This window comes from Sinocyclocheilus rhinocerous, unplaced genomic scaffold, assembly GCF_001515625.1.
Source record: "Sinocyclocheilus rhinocerous isolate Xijiao unplaced genomic scaffold, SAMN03320098_v1.1 scaffold1214, whole genome shotgun sequence".
Lineage (NCBI taxonomy): Eukaryota > Metazoa > Chordata > Actinopteri > Cypriniformes > Cyprinidae > Sinocyclocheilus > Sinocyclocheilus rhinocerous.
In genome coordinates, this window is record NW_015627891.1 from 514,344 (window position 1) to 539,274 (window position 24,931).

General features: G+C 36.7%; 2 protein-coding genes across 5 annotated transcripts in view; both read right to left on the reverse strand.

Moving 5' to 3' along the window:
- Positions 1–16,935, reverse strand: part of LOC107736817 (serine/threonine-protein phosphatase 2A 56 kDa regulatory subunit epsilon isoform-like) — a 40,781-nt gene extending 23,846 nt beyond the window's left edge. Inside the window, exons 1-3 of one of the 4 annotated variants that reach the window (XM_016548181.1) lie at positions 16,917–16,935; positions 16,052–16,115; positions 8,098–8,258 (exon numbers count right to left, since the gene is read on the reverse strand). In XM_016548181.1, the coding sequence (XP_016403667.1) occupies positions 8,098–8,254 (157 nt within the window). In that variant the 5' untranslated portion in view covers positions 8,255–8,258; positions 16,052–16,115; positions 16,917–16,935. Of the gene's footprint in view, positions 1–8,097; positions 8,259–16,051; positions 16,635–16,862 lie in introns of those variants that run through there. The other 3 variants (XM_016548180.1, XM_016548174.1, XM_016548167.1) reach the window with 3 other exon arrangements.
- A 5,900-nt stretch (positions 16,936–22,835) lies between these two features.
- The window catches only part of sgpp1b (sphingosine-1-phosphate phosphatase 1b), a 32,726-nt gene continuing 30,630 nt past the window's right edge, over positions 22,836–24,931 (reverse strand). Inside the window, exon 3 of the mRNA XM_016548184.1 lies at positions 22,836–24,120. Within this exon, the coding sequence (XP_016403670.1) occupies positions 23,569–24,120 (552 nt within the window). The 3' untranslated portion in view covers positions 22,836–23,568. The remainder of the gene's footprint in view (positions 24,121–24,931) is intronic.

A 24,931-nucleotide genomic window follows, 5' to 3' on the forward strand; every position in this document is an offset into this window, starting at 1 on the left:
GTCATCAATGCATCCAACCACACTGGAAATTCTAAAGGAAATTCTAATTATTGGGATACTTCTAGAGATCGCTGCAAGATGTTATCAAGTGAACGTCAGTGAGGCACACCTTCGTTACCGCTCTGCATACAGCGGCCTTACTAATGTGCTCTGCATCCCGGATATAGAAAACTACCAAATAAATATGCATGTGGATACGGCACCAAAAAAATGTAACTCCCTACGAATTAAAGGTACAGTATGTAAGTTTTTGCCACTAGAGGTTGCATTTTCAAAACAATAACAAAGGCGAAGTTTAATGACTATGAAGGAGGATGTTCACGGATGAGGTGATGAATTTATTTTTTATTACCTGTACCTTCCATAGTTATTCAAACAGCGAATAAATTACACAGAGAATGAAAGCAAAGAACATTTACACTGTCAAAGAACATTATGACTGACTTAAGTCTAGCGCGAGTAAGCATTCTAAAAAAAATCCCCTTATAATCAGTAAAGCTGTCTATACACGGTTTTATGAATGAATCTTTTACATCATACGTACATCTGCGCTTTGTTGTTTATGATGAGAGAATTCGCGTGAGAGCTGAATTCAGTCAGCGAGCATCGTGCACTGAACAAAAACTTATCTGAACGCCTCTGATTGGCCATTGCATTCATAAGCTCAACAGACTTGTGTGTGATTGGTTATAATGCGCAACACTGTAAAAATGCATAAAAAATCATGGCGCAACACTGAGCAGACCTAAATTTAATGCTGCGGTCAACACTTTTCATTTCATTTGCATTTTATTCGCGACAGCCGTAGTGGATTTAGTTTAACTGTACAGCAGCATTTGTGTCTGTGTGTTGCAATAGTTTCTACAAGCGGAAACTGAGGATATACGGATATTACATCATTGATCAGCTACAATGACCAGGGACGAGTAATTATTTAAAATTGGAATTTCTCTGGATTTACAAATCCTTGGGAACTTTTGGAATAACATAAATACACAACTGCATAAAATATATAACACTGTGCAAGTAGTTTTTGGATATTTTATTACGAAAATCTTACATATTGTACCTTTAATACAGCCTCCTCATCAGTATAAACAGTATAAAAGGACATGCCATTTTTGTCACTTTGCATTAAGATGATCTTATGGCGGATAATTTTACTTGTTTTAAGTAAAATGCACTTAAATGCACTTGTTTTCCACCAGCCCCAGGAAACAAGAATAAACATCTTAGGCTATATCATTTTTCTTATATAGAAAATGCATTGTAATTCAAGAATTTTTAGATATTTGTACTTGAAATAAGACAGAAATACTCAGTAAGAAAAGCATTTTTTCTGTGTGAATGAATGAATGAATGGGGTATTTTAACATCGCTTACACTTTAAAAAGGGGGAGGAGACCATAAGAAACTCCCGACTAGGTTAGGTTCATAGAGTAAGTTACCACGGTAACTGACTCTGAGTATAAGTTACCTCTCTTTCAGAAACGGGCTTGACTTACCCTGCTTTCTCGGGTTTGACAAACCTCCCATTCTGAAATGGAAAACCCAGAGTTTCCCTCATTTCAGGGTTAACATACTCAGAGTTTTCACTTAACCTCCTTTCTGAAACGGGCCCCTTCTCCATTTCTTAGCCCATCAATGAATAAATCTGACCTATCTGAAATCAATAACTTTAATACTGCATCACAAGCAGAACACAGTCCTTTTCTAGGCAAGGCAGTGAACATCTGACATGACACTGGTGAATCTGACAACAGCATGTTCTTTAATGAGTGAGTGATTGTATTTTGCATTAATTTATGATGAGAGGTAAACAGACAAAGACTCTGAGGGAGGGCGGTTACCTTGGCAATGGCCAATCAGACGCACTCTACAAATACTAAACCTGTTTGACTGCTCAACACACTGATATGGATTCAAAGGTTATTTGGTCAAACAAGTCAGTCTCTTTAAACAAATTATTTTTGCAGCACTGAAAAAAGTTACATTACAGTTCTGATAGGGATGCAGAGTTATCATTCATAATCTTTGATTATTTCTATTGATACTGTAATTACTTTTAATTAGTGCTGGGCGGTATACCGGTTCATACCGAATACCAGTGTTTATTTTTGTTATGATATGAATTTTTAAAATACCGCAATACCGGTGTATGTCGCTTAAACAACGTTCGGAACGCGACACTGTTTGAAAGGGGTCCCTTTTCACTGTTGCACTGTGGTGAGGGAACAGCTGTATGTGTTACTAAGCATGAAAGTTCCGAAACTGAAGCTGTAGAACTAAAAGAACGTGATGACACCGTGATATAAATTTTTGGTCATACCGCCCAGCACTACTTTTAATTTGATAATGAAATTTAACTACTTTTTTACACGTCAAAAAACACACCGTATACAGAAAATTTACTCAAAACAGCGCTTAGGATTACTTGATCACAGCAGCCATTTTTTCAGATATTTTTCTATTAACACTTTAAACCCAAGGTGTCCTGCTCGTAACTTCACGAAACATGCATATATCTTGAAAATTGAAAATTCTCCCGATTAAAAAGAGCCCAAATTCACAATAATCCGTTGATTAGATCCAAAGATATTCCTCATAGAGCAATAACACATAAAACCAGACAGGCGCAAGTGAGGTGCAGCAAAAAAATAAACAACTGTAACTTTAATGTGGCATTTTCGTTTGTAACTTTATGAAACATGCATAGATCGTAGAAAATTGCACATCACTATTTTCATAAAATTCTCATGATTAAAAAGAAAGATAAAGATGTTCTAAAGATATTCATTATGTTGTTATAACACACATAAAACCACTAAATAAAAAACAAAAACAAAGGTAACTTTCACGTGGCGTTTTTGTTCATAACTTCAAGAAACATGCATAGACCGTGGAATATGGCATGTCATTATTTTAAAAAAATTATCTTGATTAAAAAGAGCCCAAACTCACCGTAATCTATCATTTAGATTTTAAGATATTCCTAGGGATGTGGAGTCGACTCCAAAAGAGTCGATTCCTCGACTCTAAATAGCTCTAAAGTCGGAGTCGACTCCAGCACTGGAATCGACTCTTGTTGTGCGTCGACTCCCGAAATCGCTGATGTCTTCACTGATTCTCAAATCCATATATAGTGAATGGCAGTTGAGTGCAGTATATCAGCAAAGAGTAAACGAAATTAAGCGAGGATCCGTTTGCAGTGCAGTCCGTGAGTGTGCGGTTCGTATGCAGTGCAGACGCAGAACGGGCTCATTGTTTTTTCACAGGTTTGTAGATCCGCGGCTATTTACCACCATTATTTTGATTTCAAATCCGAACGTTACTAAAAATGATTTTTTTTAAAGCAGATTATCTTTTTGCACAGTAGCTCATACAATCTTTCATAGACATACGTTTAAGCGCAATATAGTCTATAAAGAATGAGATCGTGACGTAACTCCTCGTACTCTCTATTAAAATGACTTCTGTATATATGTATATATTATTAAGATACTCAAGCAAGTGGCAAAACGTAAACACAGCCCGCAGTCTACATTTCTTACGTTAAAATGTAGTAGGCTATCACAAACATTTTAAATTAAAACTTACCATTGACAGAAACAGCCGTCTCGTGCCTTTTCTTTTGCATTACATCCTTATTACAACCCTGCTGGTCATAAAGAAGTTTTTCTAACTCCACGAGTGCCATCTATGTTGCCGTAGCATAGTCTATTTATTTAAAAGGGTACTTTTCCTTGCTTTACCCCCATTGCTAAAAAAGCAGTGTTAACTGCAAAAAAAAACAAAACAGTCTTTAGGCCTACTTATTTGCATTTATGGTGTAATTAATACATTTCCATGCTCATTTTACAATCCATGTTCATTTATACCGTGAGCAATGTGCTGTCACTTCAGCGTGTGCAGCACAACAAAAATAGACAAAACAAGAATAAAAAAATTACTAAGTTTACATTCGTATGTATTTTTACATGTATTGTATTTATTTTTTATATCAATGCTGTTTAAGCCAATATATCACCATCCTCTGACCATTATAATGTGACAAATTCATTAAAGAATACCTTATTTAATTCTGACATAGCCTAATAATCCACCACAGCCTTTTTTTTTTTCCCCTCTGTAAAATTAGGTGTCCGCAACAGCTAACAACGTTGATCATTGATAGCTCAATTAAAGGTAATGTCACCACTAGGGATATGCCGGTATCAAATTTTCATGTTGCGATTAATTGCTAATGCTTTTATCACGGTACACGGTATTATCACGGTATTGAAATTGAGGGAGAGCGTCTCTCACATGTTCCGCCATGTGCTTCACGTCCGCGCTTGTTTACATCAGAGAGCGCACGGTCTTTCATGCAGCATACAGCGGTGTTGTGCATTTTGACCAGTTTATGGGAAAAGTATTCTTAAAATGCATTCAAAATTCTGAATAACTTGTAATATATAATTATTCACGGTATTTAGAAGTGCCCACGATAACAATACCGTGCATACTCATTACCGTGTTATATCGCATTACCGAATACTGGCACAAGTCTAGTCACCACCAATAAATTAGACTAATTTGGACAGTCACGCTAAATGGAGTCGAGGAGTCGATTCCATCGACTCCAGTAGTGGGAGTCGGGAGTCGGAGTCGACTCCGAAAAACCTGGAATCGAACACCCCTAGATATTCCTCATCGAGTTATAACACATAAAACCCGAAAGGCGCATAAGTTATAACTTTCATATGGATTTTAAGCTTGTCATTTCATAAAACATGATCTGATCATGGAAAATAGCACATCATTATTTAAAGCAGTTTCTCATGAATGAAATGAGTCCAAAATCAAAATAATCCATTGCGTCTTTCGTGTGTAAATAATACGTAAACCCATTAATTGAATAAATCGGTTGGAAAGCTTTATTTAACACATGGCAAGTAAAATGAAAAAGCCAGCATGTTTCTGTCTATTATATCTTTTTTATAATTTTTTTATATAACTAGGTACCATTTTAAAGTTTAGAAATTCAGCTTTCGAATGCATCCAACTAGACTTGTGCCAGTATTCGGTAATGCGATATATCACGGTAATGAATATGCACGATATTGTTATCGTGGGCTCTTCTAAATACCGTGAATAATTATATATTACAAGTTATTCAGAATTTTGAATGCATTTTAAGAATACTTTTCCCATAAACTGGTCAAAATGCACAACACCGCTGTATCCATTTTGATCAACTTTTAACGAGTGCCGAGTAGTCCCTCTAAACCGGAGTGTACTGCTGGTGGGCACCACCTAGCAAATAAAAAAATATTTTTCAAAACCACTGCCTTGATCAACACAAAAAAAGGGTGTCATTTAAAAGCTTAAACTAGAGTCTGAACTTTACAATGCATGTGGCCACTTTGACGAATTCCTAAGTTAGTGCGGAGTTATTTGCTGATAAATAAAAAAAATAATTAATAATTTATGAAATATGTTTTTTTGTGCCATGTACTCCAACAAGTCAAAAGCATCATACAGCTCAGAACGTCATGTGTCATATGTCATTTGAAAGGTCTCACAGAGTAGAATACAACAAGCATAATTGTTTGGGGTTTTGACTAAACTTGAGCGAGGCATTACTTCTGTGTATGTTAGATCCTCTCACACAGATTCCGGAAAATACACGGATAATGTGTCCCATGATTTGGCCCTGGATTGTTTGATTTTGGTTCATTCACACATTTGGTCACATTCACACATTCGAAAAATAAAATCACTATTCGAGTTTTGCTTTCCTGGCTGTAAATGCAGGGAATCCATGATAAATCCTAAGCACGCAAACTAAAAGTCAGTTATAACTAAATGCACTGGATGGTGCTGTGGAGCGTGTTAACAAGTTGATTGCATTTGATCACAGAATGTCCTGGTCTGCCTCGCAAAGTTTGTAATTACTTTGATCAAAATGATCTTACTAAATGATTACTAAATGATGAAACTTTTGATCAAATGAATCAATGAAATTGATTCAAATGATCAATGAGTTATCATAATGTCACCACCACAATGAGAAATCACATGAAATCCAAACACCATTCGACTGAAGCAAGACAGCTGTCCATCACTGCATTCACAACTGCAGGTAAATCGCTGCTGTACCCCGAGTGAGCCGAGAAGAGAGCTTATCTGATAGCGAAATGATCTTGAGACATATGCTTCCTTTAAGTTTCCTCACGGGACAGAAGAAACTTTGCTTAGCACACCGTTATCTTTGTGTCTCTCTGGAACATCTGTGTCGGCATGCGTTCTTATTGTTATCAGACTGAGGACCCAACTTTGACCCAAGCATGTGGATATTATTGTTTTTCTCAACATTAATATGTGAAACAATATAAACATTATAAACAGAACGACTCAAGTGTATGTATGATGATCTTGAGACATATGCTTCCTTTAAGTTTCCTCACGGGACAGAAGAAACTTTGCTTAGCACACCGTTATCTTTGTGTCTCTCTGGAACATCTGTGTCGGCATGCGTTCTTATTGTTATCAGACTGAGGACCCAACTTTGACCCAAGCATGTGGATATTATTGTTTTTCTCAACATTAATATGTGAAACAATATAAACATTATAAACAGAACGACTCAAGTGTATGTATGTTCTGTACTGTAATTGGCATTGTCTGCTATATTTCTCCTGTTTCTCTGCAGCTTGGATTTTTTTTACACACATTTCCAACTAACCTTGAGATATAACGTAACGTTGTCGTAGAATTTTTTCGTACACTTTTACCAGCAGGAGAATGTCGAAATGTAAAGAAACTACAGTTTTAGAGTTATGATTCATTATTTTTGTGTATGTCGCTCAGAAAACAACACCTTCAGGGAGTCAAAAATGCCATCAGGGCTTAAAGGGTTAATCGTGCAGCTCTAGACACTTGTTATAATGTGTGTGTGATTTTTTTAACTTTAAATGAGAAAGACGAAAAAGCAAGTAAGACCAATGAACAAATGCAAGACACATGACTGCACACACCCACGTTTTCACTCCATCACACATGCTCCACAAACACAAGCGTTTCAGACACAGCCAACTGACATAAAACTGTAAGCTCTTGCTGAAATGGACAGATTTCTGAGCTGATCTCTCCTCATTTAATTCTAGGTCTGCCAGCACCAGCACCACAATTCTCAGGCAAGCTTTAGGGTGACAAAACATTGGATATGACTCTGAATCTGTTTGTTTTAACGTGAAGGTCTCGGAGTCTCCAACAACAACTGAGAGTGATTCAGTAAATAACAGAAAAACATATTTATAATACAATTGAATCCACAGTATTTGCATAATGTTTACTAGCAAATAGCAGAAAACATATCTTAGATCTGCACTTCTTAAGAGTACAAGTCATCATCCTAAACAAGCATAGACAAGTCAAGATGTACTCTCCTATCTGACATTTTACTGAAATGTTTTACAGAGCCATGATGCATAAGCAAAACAAAAACTGCAAACTACCATATTTACTATTTGTGCGGTGCAGCATGTGTACTGTGCATATTTGCCAAAACTTGTTTTAATTTGCAATAATTCTTCACAGTATGTAGTTTTTGTACTTCTGATCAAATAAATGCAGCATTGGTGAGCTAGAGATTTCTTTCAAAAACATACAGACCACAAACCTTTGAACTGTAGTGTAACTAGAGGACACAACCAAAGAGAAATAGTATATCTACACAATGCAATGCAATCAACTTGGCCTTCCATTTACAAACACACAAACAAAACACAAGGAATGCGTTTATTTGCACAGTAAATATAACTATTGAAAAACAATTTAATTTAATGAAGCAAACAACACAGTTGACAACGAGTACTGTTCACCTCAGGAAAATGCTTTAAATTTACAGAAATTTGTATCCTTATTCTACTGTAAAGTAGTATAGACTACTACTACTATAGAACAACACGAGGGTGAGTAATTAATGACAGAATTTTCATTTTTGGGTGAACTAACCCTTGAAGCAGTCTGAATCAGAATTATATTCTACTCTGTATCAGGGACTTTCAGAGCACAAGTGGTTATGAGAGCATTTAGTAATCGTGAGTGAGTCACCTTTGAGCAGGGGAAGAGGTGTGAGTTCGATTGGTTTGCCCTGAGAGCGGAACTGTGAGGAACTCTGAGAACGTTTCTGCTTGGCTTTCCGGACAGACTTCCGGGAAAATCCGTCTACTTTATCCACTGATGGAGGCGTGGTGGCTGCGGAGGACATAGCCCTGGAAAAAAGAGCAAGGTGTATAAGAAAACACATGAACACTGCTCCAAATGCATTTTGCAAAAAATAATATATACATATTGTGACGAGTCGGCTGCCTCCCCCTAATTATCGGCATCACCCCGTCCCTTAATCGCCGCCCTTCGCCAGGCTCCCGACAGGAGTGGGTGCGTGAGAGAGGAGGGGCGCTGAAATAGCCAGGGCTGGCGGCGTGTGATGGGGCACACCTGAACCGAATGGAGCCTCATCACCGCCGCTGTTTAAATGCCGAGCGCGCACACACATATATATATATAAAAAATATACAGGGATTAAAGTTCCATCGTTACGACACGGATTTCTGTCAGTTCATAAAGACTGATCAATTGAATGAATGATTCAGTGATAAAATCAGTGACTTGCCACCACCTGCTGGCAGTTTTAGTTTAATTTTTAAAGTATCTTTTCAGTTATTTAAATCATTTCTGTAGTACAAATTAATTTATTAATACTAATTTATGACTTATGACTAATTATGACAATTTTTTTAAATTGACAGATGAAAATGATGCCATTTCAAAGGTAAAAAGAAAATACTCCTGTAAGTCACTTTAAGGAGTCAAATGTCACCTTGTATTAGGAAGGCTAATTTTTGATCAGAATTTTTGATTATTGATCAGAAGGTGCTCCTAAATTTTTTAATTAGGAGGACAAGCACTCCTAATTACAAGAAGAAAAAAACTGCTCTTAAACTGGGTGTGTGTCAGGTATGGCTGAGGAATGGGGTTTGGTCGAAGAAAATTTTTCAGTCAAAAGATTTTTTTTTGCTTTAACCCCTGCAATATAAGAAGAAGTAGAATAAGACAAATAAGTTAACAATCATATGAAATTAGCATTAATAAATTAATTTGTACTACAGAGGTGGCACAGAAGAACACAAAAGTGTTCTTCACAAAAGTTAAATTTTCAGACATTTAATGAGGCTCAGAGGTAGCATGAGTGCAATTATGGATTGTTAATGGACTTTTGTTTGGAAATGACCCTACATAAAGCAGCCCATTCTCATAGTACCCATCAAGTTTCGACTTTGCTCTTGATCTTCATGTAAAAATTACACAGAAATACTGGGACAATACTTACCAGTCATAAATGTTACATACTTACTTAGTGGGTTGTGTCTTGTGTGTATGTATGAGTGCCCAGATTTTGAGTAATGAAAGAAAGTATAACATTCTAAGAGACACTACCAAATATTTGTATAATGACCATAATCGTCTTCATTTAATTTGCTATGGCTACAAACAACTGCTGTTGTTAATATGATCACTCTGTAAAGACAAGTTTTTAGATTAATATAATTAGAGAACACAGATATATTTTGCATCATCAACTTGAGTCTAATATTTGCAAGGCACTTGTAAACACAGGTAAACACACTCCTACTGTCATTGACACTAATCAGGCTACATAATTACACAATGATTAATGGCGAGTTATTCCTTCAAAACAACACACACACTAGGGCTGCACGATAAATCGCATGCGATATTTAATGCGCATCTTGTCAGTAAAGCCGCTTCTGTAATCAGCGGTAAATCTCCATCACGTGCGGGCTTTCACATTGAGCAGCATTTACTACACAGAGTCGTTGTTCACTGACAAGCTGCACAAAAAAATCACGCGATTATGAACGTGGTGTTGCGCAGCTTGCCTGTGAACTTCAAGATGCGCATTAAATATCGCATGCGATTTATCGTGCAGCCCTAACACACACACACAAAAAGAAAACATTTCATATCTATGAATTCAGATTCTGTAGGAACTTGGTGGGACTGTTCTATGATGATTAAATAATCCCAGATATTTAAGTGCATAGCTGAAAAACAACACAAAAGAGAATGTGAATTTACTCTCCAGCAGTACCGTAAACAGCCATTAGTTGCACTGAGGTCTTTAGATCAGTGATGGGTATATTAGGGCTGTCAAAATGGCTGAAAAACTAAATTCGAATTTTGCACTTAAATATTATTAAAATTCGAATTATATTCGTATTTAAAATGCATCATTTCAGTTAGGTTGAAGAAAAGCTTTTGGCTTCTCTCCTGAGGCCACAAGAGGGCACATCGAGCAAAATATTACTAATGCACGTTTATTCAAAGCATAGGATAACATGACTATCTGTGGAAAAAAAGTGCATAATGTTTCAAATAATGTTTATAAACCAATTATAATTAATTAAGTTGCTTAAACAACTATAAACAAAACAGCATCATGTATGTACGCATATTTTAATACAAAGGGCGGGAAGCCAATCACACAGAGTACATTTTTCATTTAAAACATGAGTTGCAGTAGGGTGGGGAAAAAAAACGCCATAAAGTCTCAAGATATGTTTTTTTAAAGTTAAACTTGCATTCATTTTACATGGTTTTCTAAACATGCGGCTCTTTTGTGCAAGACGTGAGTGCAACGGTGATAGATGTCCCTCTAGAAAATGCGCGAAATATGCGTTCTGTGTGAAGGGCTTCGTTTTAATTTTGACGTAAACAAGATCTTCTCTGCATTGAGGTTCTCTTTTTCCGCAATATTTTTAATGAACAACGCAGCAGCACCGCATCTACTGGGTTTAACTGGATAGGCTGACAAAAATATTATAATGCAGTGACACCACCTACATCGTCATCTCGTGCACTGCTGATAAAGCTGTCTGACGCACACCTAAAAATGTGGATTTAAAAAAAAAAAATTTTTTTGACAGCCCTAGTGTATATGTTCATTATGTCTGTGCATTAAGCTGTTTTGTAGGACCAGTATAAACAGCACTAAATCCAGACCTCTTTTAATGCCTTTGGGCAAAGAAGTTTGCAATTCAGAACTGTAATTATAAACAAACTACAAATGGCTATAGGAAGGAAATGTGGTGGTAAAATTAAAATCTAGGCAGAGATGTAAATAAAGGCAGGAATGAACACTGCAATGAAAGATAAAACAGCATGGAAACAAATTCATAAGCGAAACAAACAAAACAAAAAAAACTCTACTGTGATACAAGAAGGTGTGTAAAACACAGCAGGACTCTGTTGACTGAAAAAGTCTGGATCATCATCACGAGTCTACAGGTGTCAGCTTGAATTTTAATGCACAGGGCTCCAGACTGCGACTAAAACGGTCGCATTTGCAAACAAAAATATTAATTTGCGAGTGAAGTTTTTGCTGAGGTCGCCACTGGCGAGTCTGACTATATATATTTACATGTTATGACTAGTTGCATGTTAATTTTGCATGTAATGCCTTTTTTCCTGATTATTTTGCTCATTCAAGTTTTAGTGGAAAAAAGAGTTTCAAACAGTCCTCATCTCTGCCACACACCTGCTAAATGCAGCTCAGTTGTGCAGCGTGAGAGAGAACGAAATGACGGAGACGCGCAAGTAAAAGTGCACAAAAGCAGTGTCTATTTCGTGCACAACTTGACTCTTTACGGCAGGCCCGATCGCTTTAGTGCCTCAGTTCAAGCGGCTAGTGAACCCGTTATATCTTTCTCTTTACTACTATAGTACATATCATCAAAAGGTAGGCTATTTTATAAGAGAGCCTACAGTACAAATTACTGAAATGTCTCATGTAAAAGCTCATTGACATTCAGTGTTTCAAACTGCGGAAAACGTGTAAAACTTGTAAACATTGCAACGTTATATAGGTACATTTACCTCAGAATAACTATTCGGTGTCCATAAACTCATCAGTCAGCTAGAAAAATAACTATAAAGAGGAGCATTTTGCTATATTTATGCGCTATTGCATATTAATATTTTTACTTAACCTGTTGTCTACATGATTCAACTCCTCCTATAAAATTGCATTTTACTAATGAAGAAAAACAGACTAAATGTATGATAGACATAAGACAACATTTACAGGATGCATTGAAGAGGAGCCCAAACTACACTCGGTGGCCAAGTGATGCTTATGGTCCGTGATAATGGTAAAGATTCTGTGCAACCCTCTACGGACACCTTGGCAATTGAATCGCCATTGGCTAGTACATTTTTTTATTATTTAATAATAGAAGTTTAGTAATTAGAATTAAAACTTGGTAACCATGAACTTAGGACTGGTGCTGGTGCTTTTATTTGGTCATTCAGTGTTCCTGTAAAAAAAAAAAAAAAAGAACAATAATACTCATAAGATATTATTATTATTATACGAATTCTACTAATAAGAACAATATAAAAACGCACTAAGGATTAATGAGCTACTGGATTCATGAATATTAATCAGGCTGTGTGCGTTCGCTCGAAATGATTTGCTGAAATCAAAACAGGGACGATAATAGGTGAGCGCCAGCCAATGAGATTGTCGTTTGCGCATTAGTTCCGCCCACTAGCGGAAAACCCGGCATTTCTTAAAAGCTGAAGAATTCCAAAGGGACTCTGTTATTTTTACAGGAAAATACAACAAAGTATATCGTTTACATGTAGCGCATGAATTCTGCATGTTATGTAAGACTCTCGCTTTTTGCGCGTGTGAGAGAAAGCGACGGCGAGTCGTGCGCCTTCACATTAGAGCTTACGTTATGACAAATACACAAACACAGGTGCGCTGCACATCCATTCAAATGAACTGAAAAATATCACAGATCGCTTGACGGAGAGTGAAACTCTGAAGCGCTCAGTCAGAGTGTTCTGTGAGTGAAAATATATCTGTGCTAATCATATACTCAGCCTCCAACTCACACACTGGTGAGTAAAATCTGAGAATTTATTAGCCATTGGCTAATATTAGACATCATTTAGTCGCCCAGAGTGAAGATTTAGTCGCATATGCGAGTGATTTACTCGCAATGTAGAGGGTTGCTGTGTAATGAACAATTCTTTGTGACTGTAAATTTCAAGTTGGAAAAGACATTTAGTTCCCATTTTAAGAGAACCTTAGTTCCCAGGTCATCTACAAGTTGGATTAAAATGCTGAAAAAGTCAAGAAAAGATGAGACAAACATGACAGTATGATTTAAATGTTAAAATGTAAAAAATAAATAAATAAATAAAAAAATATATATATAATAAAACAGGTTTATTCTGTGGCACCTAAAAATATAATTTGCCGCCTAAGTTTTTTTTTATAGGAGCCAATGCGCCTTACTCGATTTTTTTGTCTGGAGCCCTGATGCATGATGTTAAAGTAGATAAACACACAGAATTACTGCCCTGCATTAGAAACCAGATGCATTTGGGAATTAAGACACAGAAGTATAAGAAAAAAAGAAATTATTTTGAATGAAAGCAAATAATTCAATTTTAACTTTGTTTTCAAGTTGGCGATTTCTGACATCATGAGCGATAGCAATCATTGGCAAAGTGTTACAGTTAAATGTGACAGTCAAGTTGAAACTAGTGACCACAGAGACTCTATGACCTCTAGCGATTTAATCAGTGTCATTGTGAATGCCCCTTTAGAAAGGGAGGAGCAGAGAAAAGTTTAACAGGAAGTAAACAGGCCAGGGAAGCAGAGAAAGAGAGAAAGACCACCTAAACTTTTCCTTTGGTCATGCTAGTGGCACTTAAGAAGCCCAAATCATATATATTTAGAACTGAACTCAGTTATTTTATATCTTTTGAATACAAAATCTCTAAGCAGACACAAGTGAATTTGCATAGAAAAGTAAAATTCAACTGATTATATGAACTGGACGGTCCCGAAGCCGGAGTGGTCTTTAATCTGACTATTCAGAGCACTTTGATATTGCAGTCCGAGAGATTTAAATTAGCAGACATCAAACGAGTGAGATGCTGCCAAAGTCTATTAATGACATCCCATAATGCTGCACTGTGCTGTCAACCACAAACAATATCATCCCTTTTCTCAGCCACTTCTCCAGTTCTCAGAAACAACAGGCCTGGCAGTATCGCTACCTGTAAAAAGAATAAACCTTCTCTCTCATGTACAAGAACAATGAATGCAACCAACAATCGCACAAGTGAACATTGATGAAAACACATAAGGTCAGCAGAAATCAATAAACACAAGCAGTCACTGTGGTTAAGACTCTGAGAATGTCCCAAAGCTGAGATGCGTCACATTTCGCCCCAAAACCAACATAAAGAAATACAAAAATGTATATAATTTGATACAAGAAAAACAAAACCTATTTTAGGACTAATAAGATTTTTTTTTTACATTATTTTCATAAAATGTTAAAGCACATTTACACTATAAATCTCATTATAATAATACAAAAAAAGATATAAATGATTTTTAAAAACTTGTATAAACTATAAATAATTATATTTATATGTACATGCCGGTAGTATTTGCTGCATTTAAATAAATCAGTGATTTATTTAAATAAACAATTAAATTAACAAATGCACCAAATACCAAGATGTAAAATGTATATTAACTTTTTTACTGTAATATATACACACACACACACACACACAATTATATTAATGAGAAACTAATCTTAATTTAACTTAATTGACATGAAAATAATGCATATTTTAATTATTAATTATGCAAAGAAATGTAATATTTTCAATTTGGGGTGAAATAGGACCAGGACATAAGACTGATGAGGTGAGAACAGGAAAAAGATCCATGTTCCTTCCTGTCCTGTTGTAAAGTTCACCCTGGTTTGACATTCACAGCAAGATTTCTGTGTGAGACCAAGACACATATACTACAAACTTCTGCAAAATATGAAAAATGACAACCTTTACTCAACCCATGTTAACCCTAGTAAAAAAATTTTTTTCATATTTTTGTCTACAAAACAGACAGACAGACAGACAGATAGACAGATAGATAGATAGAATCATGCAATCTCTACTGCAGTGAAACTGAGCTAGTTTATAAAATAGTGAGAGATAATCCCAGATGTCCATGTTGTTCTGCGATCCAGCTCTGTATAAAGATCTGCAGGTATAAAAAACATCCCAGGGCTTATCCACTGGATTGACTGACAAAGAAGTGAATCCGGCAACCACAATCTAGGAAACACTCATGCCCAGCCGTTAATCCAAAACACTGATGCCCTGGCCCTAATCTCCATAACCAGGTATTTAGTGATAACCTTTCCCATTGGTTTTGACTGAAGGTCACCCAAAACAACCAGTCCAACTGTAATCCACTAGTGAGATGAATGTGTTGTTGTTGGTGATGAGATATTGCAACTGCCAAACTGCCAGGCAGCTGAAGTGAACCAGACCATGGAAACAGGGCACAGACGCAAGGTGCCACTGAGCCAAAGCAAGAAGTTGGCACAGACTAGTGAAGTAATGATCAGAACTGCTTGCATTTGGTGGGTTAGTCCATAATGAACAAGCAGAGTTTGGAGATGCATAAGAGCAATTTGGCACTGTGGTTCCTTCTAAAAGGATAGAAAAAAAAGTGGAAACATCTGAAATTCTAAGGTCCACATGAGTGCAGATGATGCAGTTTCATGATCTCCTGATGGCCCTAAACACACTTACACACACAAGCAGCTGACAAAGACCTACTGCATTCCAGATCACCAATCAAACAAAAACAGATGAAGAACAAGCTTTCTTCATGGATTTTCTTTTATCCACCCATTCAAATGGTCGGACAATGTGAGAAAAACATAAAAAGTATGGTTACGTTTTTTATTTTTTTTCCCTTTCGGTACACAAATACTACACAACCCCTAACAAACTCTGTATAAAAAGTGTTCTTGGACCTAAAGTTAATTTATTTGACACAGTACTCTGGTAAGTAACGTTATATGAAACACTAAAACGAGCCGGATCTAAACTTGAGCAGGACAGGCCAAAAAAAACCTTCAAATATTAAATTTACCTTGATGTTTTCGATGTGAGGAGCTGATTTGGGTGTTTTAACCGTCTTTCCTTCTTCAAGGCCTCTTGAAGCAGCAGAAAAAGAAAAATAAAGACACAAAAATCTGTTTTTGGCCTTAAAAACTGCCAAACCCACAGCAATAATCCCATCAAACACTCAAATTTCCGACGACAGAAAAGGATCCAGCAGAAATACGAACATCCCCGGGTATCTCTTTATATCCACACACCGTGCTTATGTGTTATTTTAATCCAGAAAATATGTTTTATTAGGGAATATCGGTCCCTTTTTCGCCCTATTGTCAATATTACTGGGATGAGTCCATAGCACACATAACACGGACGCGCTCTAGCCTGCTGGGCCGGATTCGGGCCTACAACGCCACGTCATTGGTCGGTTTGAAGATTTCTCGGAACATGATTGGTCGATGTAGGTGTCAATCACCACAAATGGGAGGGAAAAACTGAATAGAGCGTTGGGTTGAGGTGTGTGCGAGCAGGAAAGAGAGTCACCTTACTATTGTCTTATTGATGTACTATTTAATTCTGTTATGTACCTTATTACAATATAGTAAAATAACTGTATAATTAATATAACTGTATTCGTGACTTGAATATTTTTGGCAATACTAAGTTTATTAAGGAGCTATCCTCTAAACATATATGTATTGTGAAAAGCGCTATGCAAATAAAAATGAACTAAATAGAAAAAAAAACATTTATAACGCTAATAAATCTTTATTCATAATGGCGAAAATTTTGACAGGGAAAAAGAATCGAAATAATCAATCTCTTCAGGAATGAAGTTAAACTTGTATGAGAGCCCAACCCATATGAGGATCGCCTCATTCCGAAGAAGAGCACACCTGGCGTGAACTATCACCACATCTCAAGAGCATCAGGATCAAATGGCTCGCTTTTGACAGACATCAGTGTGCCACACCTCCTTCGCTTCTCCCCGGAAACACAGTGATGCTGAACATTAGCTCCGCATCGGACACATTTTACGATACACTTGCTTCATTTGTTCTAAAACGAAAAAGAACTGTAGTTCATCAACATTTTTAAATCTGAGACACGACGACGGACACATTTATTCGTATTCGTGTCTAACATGTGAAGAGTTAAGAAACCGAGACTATACAGCGCTTTGCCGCCAGTAGATAGCAGTGTTTTTCTGTTTTTGAAAATGAGCAATCCTAAAACTGCACGCATGGCATTTTCAACAGTTTTATTCATTCATTCTTCCATTATACATGCAAATGTTAATTTCGTTCCGTAAGTCGCTTCAAAACAAGTTGTATATGTGGTACTTTGCCAGAAACCCTTACAATTACAAGCTAGTACCGCTGTAAATTCGTTTAGCTACTTCTGTTTTCAAAAACTGTTGGAGAAGATTAAACCGGAAGATATACCTGGGACATTTATATTGGAGAGTGAAAGAGTATAATGTCATTGTATAACAAGAGTGTCATTGTGATGAGAATAGAAGATGCTTTTTTTTTTTCTTTTCTTTGTCCGCTTGTCGCCTAGTTGTTACAGTTTTTCTCAATTGCTTAAAAACACATTTCTTGAAACTATGCCTCGTATTCTCAAAACAGTAAACACAAATCCATAAAGTCTCACCCCATTCCCCAAACATCCTATTTTCAGGTCAAAATGAACCTCTACACTCAAAACCATTCACTCTTGCTGAAAAACCAAACTTTTCCCTCAGACATCACACACAAGCTTTCAAAAACACACACTACAACATAGTATTACACACACTGGTGCAATAAATTCAAAACAATATATCCAAAACTGGTTATGTTGCTTGTGGTTCTCCCCCTCAAAATCCTTTTCACATGAACACGAAAGACAACCAATGTATACATTGGCACATTTTTATTCATTCATGTACTACACAGCACAACTGTAAAAAAATATAATAATTCCGCCTCGGCATCCCGTCTTTGTTCTGGGTCAGGCCAGAGAATCTAGTCCACATACCACGTCCTCTCCCTCTTCCTCTTCCTCTTCCTTCACCACGTCCTAGTCCTACTCGACCTATTCCTTCATTTCTCTGTGGATCCATTGTTCCAAAGCTCAGTGAACTGATTCAGGCCCTTTTATCTATTTATTGAAGGATCTGATTGATGTGTGTTAAATTTTGACTCTTAGTGTTTCCACCTGAGTAATTGTTTGCTAATTGAACTCAAGCTGTGCTGACTTGAGTGAACAGTATTGAATGCTAGTGCTTTCTAAATGACCACATGGTGTAAGCACTGAGAAATGTAGGGATTTGTGTGTAGAGTTTTGCAGTAACAGTTCACCAAATCTGACTCATGTGTTAAAGCAGGGGAATAGTGTTTATAGTTCAGCAAAATGGGTGTGCTTTTTGAAAAATGGCGTTATGGTTTTGAAATTTTAGTTCAAAAGCCTGGTTATAGTGTTTTAGCAATCGAGAAAAACTGTAAACTCCCAAAGGACACAAACGGGAGTGAAACTTGACATCTGAAACAACAATCAGCATTGTCATCAGATGAAGACAGGAAGTATTTTACTGACTTGAGCAGTACAGCAGGCCCATGTTGACCTTTATGATCACATTTCCAAAAATCCTGTCCTTTTGTTCACTTTTAGCCTGTAGGGACCGCATGAAAGTCCCCAGGACTATATTAAATAGCAAGGACTTGACATGAGCATTTGACATGAGACATAAAACCTAGTAAACCAGTAAACCTTTGAAATTTGCCCCTGAGCTGCTCCAGCTTATTGTTGAGTGTATTTGTGTCTGACTGCATATGAGAAGCAAAGATGTGTGTATAAAGAGTACAGTGTGTGCTGAGTAGGTATGCATACACACACAGGCCTGTGCCAGCAAGCAGAGCAAAAACAACCTGTCTTTAACCCTGTAAAGCCTACTGCATCATATTTGATACATGAATTTCTAAGGCCTCTAAATTATCAACATGATCAACATTGTGCTGAAAAACCTGTTGTTCACAATCTACTACATGACTTCTGTTGTCTGATTGAAAGTTAATATGTTCAGGTCATGGTACACGTTTCTTTTTGCTGTGAAATTTTAATTTAATTTTTATAAAGTAAACATAATAACTTTTATAATATAAGTAATACTTTACTGGACTGAAGCAACTTAGGTTCACTTGATTATCCATACACAATATTAGTTATAAGGATCTCACTGATTTACATTACAAGCTCAGAATTTCATCTTTACTTTTTGGCTATATAAATAAAAACATCTGCATTAAATGTCATATTTTTGCTTAGTTCGGGCCTCTGAATAAAACTGATGTGTTTTTTTCCTCCTCAAGTGTAAGCTCCATGTTCTCACTATATCATATTTGAGACATTAAAATCTGATGCATCAAATATGATACAAAAAAATAAAAATACATAATTCATTTTTTTTTTAAATATTTTGGCCAAGGTTTTAATAAACCACACTACACTACATTTAAAAACATTTTTCTGACTATTATTTCATGTGTCAGGCTTTACAGGGTTAAACCTTAGCCAGGTCTTTGGAAACTCATGTGAAATACTCTACAATCTACTAAAAGCCATGTGTGTTCAGTATTTTAAATGAACACAAATAAGATCTTGCTCATTTTTCTAATATACTACATCTTATATGACTAAACAGTGAAAGGAAACGAGAAGAGGTTTTTTTTTGTAATGTGAACTGCCAGGGCAAATCTATCCGGCTAAACATGCTCAGCATTGCTCACACATGTACATTAATATTTCAGGCATTACAGAGAAATCATTGATCTCAACAGGAACACTTAAGCTTCCTGTGGAACATTGGCTGAGCAAATGTGTGCTTATCAAACCCAGTCATACGATTCTGTTAATAAGATGCCATTTCTTTCTTTTTTTTTCTTCAGAAACAGACCAAAGTAAGAGCCTTTTTGCTTTTTATTGAGCATAATATTCAAACATAATGATGTAGGAAACAATAAAGATCATCAGATAACAATTTCTATGAAAATTTTTTTACAAAGCTTTATTAACAAGGTATTTTATTAACATAAGGGCACAGGTCTCCTTATAACACTGAATTCTTGGTTGGTCATTTTTGTGCTTTACATTTTTAGCCCTGTGGGAGTGCGATTCTTCCATTGTCACGCGCTGGATGAAGGTCAGCAGACTTTTGTTTTGTCTGAAAATTCAGTTCAAAAGTTACATTTTAAAATGTTGGTATTTGCAGGTTTTATAATGCACCTACATCAAGCTCTTAACACCTTCAGAATGCCTCCAACAATATTTAGAGATGGCAAAGTCATCTGTATTTACAGATCATTATAAAGGAAATCAAAAAGACCAAGATTAATATCACACAGGAGAATCAGAACTCCAAAAATAACATTTTACACAAACACGCATACAAGTATCCAAAGCTTCTGGGACACATTTGGTACCGAGACTGAAAAATGACAATGAAAAAGTAGCAGCAAAACAACCAAACAGACATTTTAAGCAATCCTACTCAGTGGCTTCACATTGAAATAAACATCCAAAGCAATGGGAGGGTGTCTGTTCAAATGAGACAAATGTTACATTTCTGTAATATATTTATGAAATTGTTATGACAGCAAAGTGAACACCAGTGGAGGATAAAAGACACATTTAACATGCAACATTTTTCTTGTTTGAAAAACAGTAGAAAGATGTAGAGCTAATCACAGATAAACCCAGTCTTATTTTAGTATTATTTATGTTATTACAGTATTTACAAATATTTTTAATTAGCTTTTATTTTTATATTTTCAGTTTTCAATTTAATTTTGTGCTTTTGTCATTTCATTTTTTTAAATATAAAGTTTTAATGTATTTCTATTTAAGGTTTAGTAATTTAGTACTCCAAATTTAAACTTGTTGCCAAGGCAACATTTCTATTTTTATTTTATTTTATTTTTTTAGTTGTAGATTAAAAAAAACAACAACACTGGATGAACCAGGATGGACTGAGCAGCAATCAGTAATTCTGATTTAGAATGTTCCACTCCAGTTTAAAGTTTGTCGAATGCTCTATTTGGTTGAAAGAAAGAAGAATGGAAAAGAAACAGATGGGAATAATTGTCTGTGCTTATCAAACATCGCAGAGATTTACATAAAAGGCACTGTGTGGTATCCAAATCGGATCTGCTTATTCAGAATAAGCCGTGTTATTTTCAGTAAAACCAGAGAAAACCGAATCAAAGGAAATAAAGCACTTTAAAATGAAAACTCCACCACTGGACCAGTTTCTCAGGAGATGAATCTAGATCATGAGCAGGACCACACAGACTCTGCTGCCTTTTTCTTCATTTGGTGCTGATTATAGGGGAATTGTTTTCATTTAGACATGGGAAAATGAGGTAAAATGACCTGGGAGTACTACTTTTCTGTTGTTAAATAGTTATCAAATTATATTAAAATATTGTTATAAAACATATTAAATAAACAAGAAAGGGCTACAGCATATGTCTTGAGCTTTTTGAATGATATGCAATCCAATCTGTTGAAAATCTGCAGATTCAGCGTAGGGCTGAAAAGGGGAAAACTAACCTACGTCATGGATTTACAACTACTGAAAGCACTCATATTTGGTCATAAACACATGACAGATTACTAGAACACAGGCCTGAGAAAAATGCTACAATCTACCTACTGCCATCCACAAACACACAATTTCTATGGAACCACGCAGTAACGAACAAGCCCAATTGGTCCAGAAAGCAATGCTCACCAAAGAGGATCTCCTTCTCACATTCTGTCCTAAATACAACCTCCAACCTTTGCCTCTTCCATATAACCTCTGACCTTAAAATTACATAGATCTGCATTGTTCTAATCTAGGGTCAAAGGTCAGCATTGCTCTGAGCTGAGAAGAGCACCTGGTTGTCTCATCATTCAGAGAATCCTAAACAATCCTGTTTACAGAAGTGAGGATTTGGGAAACCACCTTCTCTTTCAGCAATAAAAAGGAACTTACATGTGCACAAAGACACAAGGCCACAGGAAGAGTATTAACACGGACACAGCAGTGTCATGCAATAAGCCTGACCTATTACAAGATCATCGCAGCGACATGCACAACAGCAGGCATCAGAGCAGTGCAATCTGGGAATAGTGCATTTAAATCAGTACCACAAATTCATCTTAACTATACATCAAACACAACCTTGACTATCAAAAGGCAGAATTATTCATAGGCTGAGTGACAAACCTGACATTTACGTGTGTTTCAACCTGACTGAAAACACATGGCTAAATGCTAGTAGAGAAAGCATTTATTAGTCTAGTGCTGCTTTTCTTTGCAACCAACACCACCACACATATTTACACACAAACACACACACATATTCTAAGCAGCAACTTACAGGGAATATAAGCAGACTGAGATTTAAGATTTCATAAAATTCGGATTACGAGCCAGACTCCCTGACATGTATTTAATATAAGAACAAAAAGTTAAGCTGATCAAATAATAAACAATATTCAGAGTAAATCACGAGTGCATCACCAAGACGTTTTAATGCCTTGAGAAACTATTTGAGTGGTCAGTTCAACGGACAGTGAAAAAAAAAAGAGAATTCTGTCATCATTTACTCACCCTCGTGTCATTCCAAAACTGTGCGACTTACTTTCTCTGTGGACAAGAAGTTGGAAACACTGGGAACCAAATTAGAGCCCATTGACTTCCATTATATGACATTTCTCAAAATATTTTCTTGTGCTCCACAGAAGAATGAATGTCAATTATTGAACATGAGGGTGAGTGAATGACAGAACTGTCATTTTGTATGAACTATCCATTTAAGGCTTCTATCATTACAAAGGTCTTTGGAGAAACAGTCCGACTTGCTTTAGATCTGAAATTAAACATCTCAATAAACTACAACAAAATTACCACAAAGATCAATGCTGCTCCCAACGCTCTATTAACATTTGAGATTTCAGATTCAAATCTCGCAAACAAAAGAAATATAAATGCTGCCATCAGTTCCAGCCAATTCATCGCAGAGATTTTGCATGCTAATTTGCATGAGTCACACCTTCAAAAAGAGAAATTTCAGTCAACTCTTGATGCAAGAGTTGGAGTCCTCCTACTGTGGCATGAAAAAACTTGTCAAAAGACTAGTCAGAATTCCTCTCAAGTTTGATAATTAGCAAAAATGCTGTATTGCTTGCGAAAAATATAACAAGCACTAGGATACAAAAGTTTTCAATTTTAGATAAGAATAGAATCTGATAGATATGCTACTGTACTATACATGCAATGCAAACTGCACAGAAAAGGGCAATATTCTCTGGATCAGCACCAAACAGGTATTTTGAATAGAACATCTGATAAAACTACAGTATAAATGATGGAAATCGCATTTGAGGAGCATCTGGAAGGTGCAGCACAGTGTTACATGATTGGCATTAGTTCCATCCAATCACTGATTCAAAGGGAGTTGCCTCTGCAGTCCAATTGGGCTCTTATTGGCTGAAAGAATAGGTGTTTCTTCCATCTAATCACAACAGGCCCACATGTGCAAACAGGAAAGGCACAAGGAAAAACGCATTTAACCCCACTGTTCCGTAGACGATATAACGATACGGCAGCTCCACCTCCATGTGCTGCCTGGCCTTCTGAACGTCGTTGCTGGGAATCCCAAAGAGCCAGCAGACGAGCGGGATGGTGAGAGCCTTCATTACGGCTCTGGTAGCCAAGAGAATGAGGACACCGAGGAGAAAGCGGAGTAGACAGAGTCCGATTAGGCTGAGGGTGAAAGATGGGGGCTGAAGAGGCAACACTGATGCAGGTGGGTCTGGCAAAAGGCCCAGGTGGTAGTTAATGTGGGATGCCAAGGCAATACCCGCCCCAGAGCCCAGGATTTGGGCAGTGTCGCCGCGTGAGGTGCTCCAGGTGTCCAAGGTGAAGGAGAAGAGGCCTAGTCCTACGTGAAGGGAGATGATGATGAGCGGGGCGTAGGGATGTGTGCGGTTAAAGGTGTCGATGATGTCCAGAGCAGGACTGAAGACCGCCAGGATCAGCAAACTGTACAGAAAACCAGCAATAATGTCCTGGAGAGCATAAAAAATATATATATATATATTAACAGCAAACCACAGGAATAAAAACAAAATGCATGTGAGACTCAAAGACGTCATTAAAAAACAAAAGGTGATTTACATTTGAAAGAGGCTGATATAGAGAATGTGCATATTTAAATATCACCTTATTTGACATGTAAATCTGTAGAGGAAGTTTTACCTAATAATAAACCAATGTCATTCTGAATACATTGTTACAAACAAGAACAAACAAGAATGGCAGGTGCAAAGGAAAAAGAGGAACAACAGGGGAAATAAATACCTGTTCATGTTTGGAACCAAAATTTGGTCTGATTTTCACATGTGATTTGTCTGTTCAGACCAATGTGTAAAAAACTGCAGACAAGCTGAATGAAAATGCAAACTCACTCTCGGAAAGTAGGTGTCACTTTTAGAAAAGCAGAGGTAGTAGCGGCAGCTCTGGGCATGTGACCAAACGCTCAAATCTTATTGGTCTAGCAGTAAGATAAAAAAAAAATTAAGATTAAAAAAAATTCAGTGACATTGATGTCATGTGAATGTTCATGTTGGTCTGAACAGATGCATTAACGACCATTTTTTCAAATTAAAATGTTTATCGCACCCAATTTCCACAGCAAATATCATCATGGTGTGAACAGGCCTTCATACTGAGACTGAAAAAGATTGATAACTCCAGGGTGCAAACTACGGGGGAGCTAGGGGGAGCTCGGCTCCCCTTAATAAGACATGGGCTCCCCTGAAAACGTGATTTGTGAAATTTTGGGGGGTCTCAAAAAATATTGACAATGTGTTATTTTGA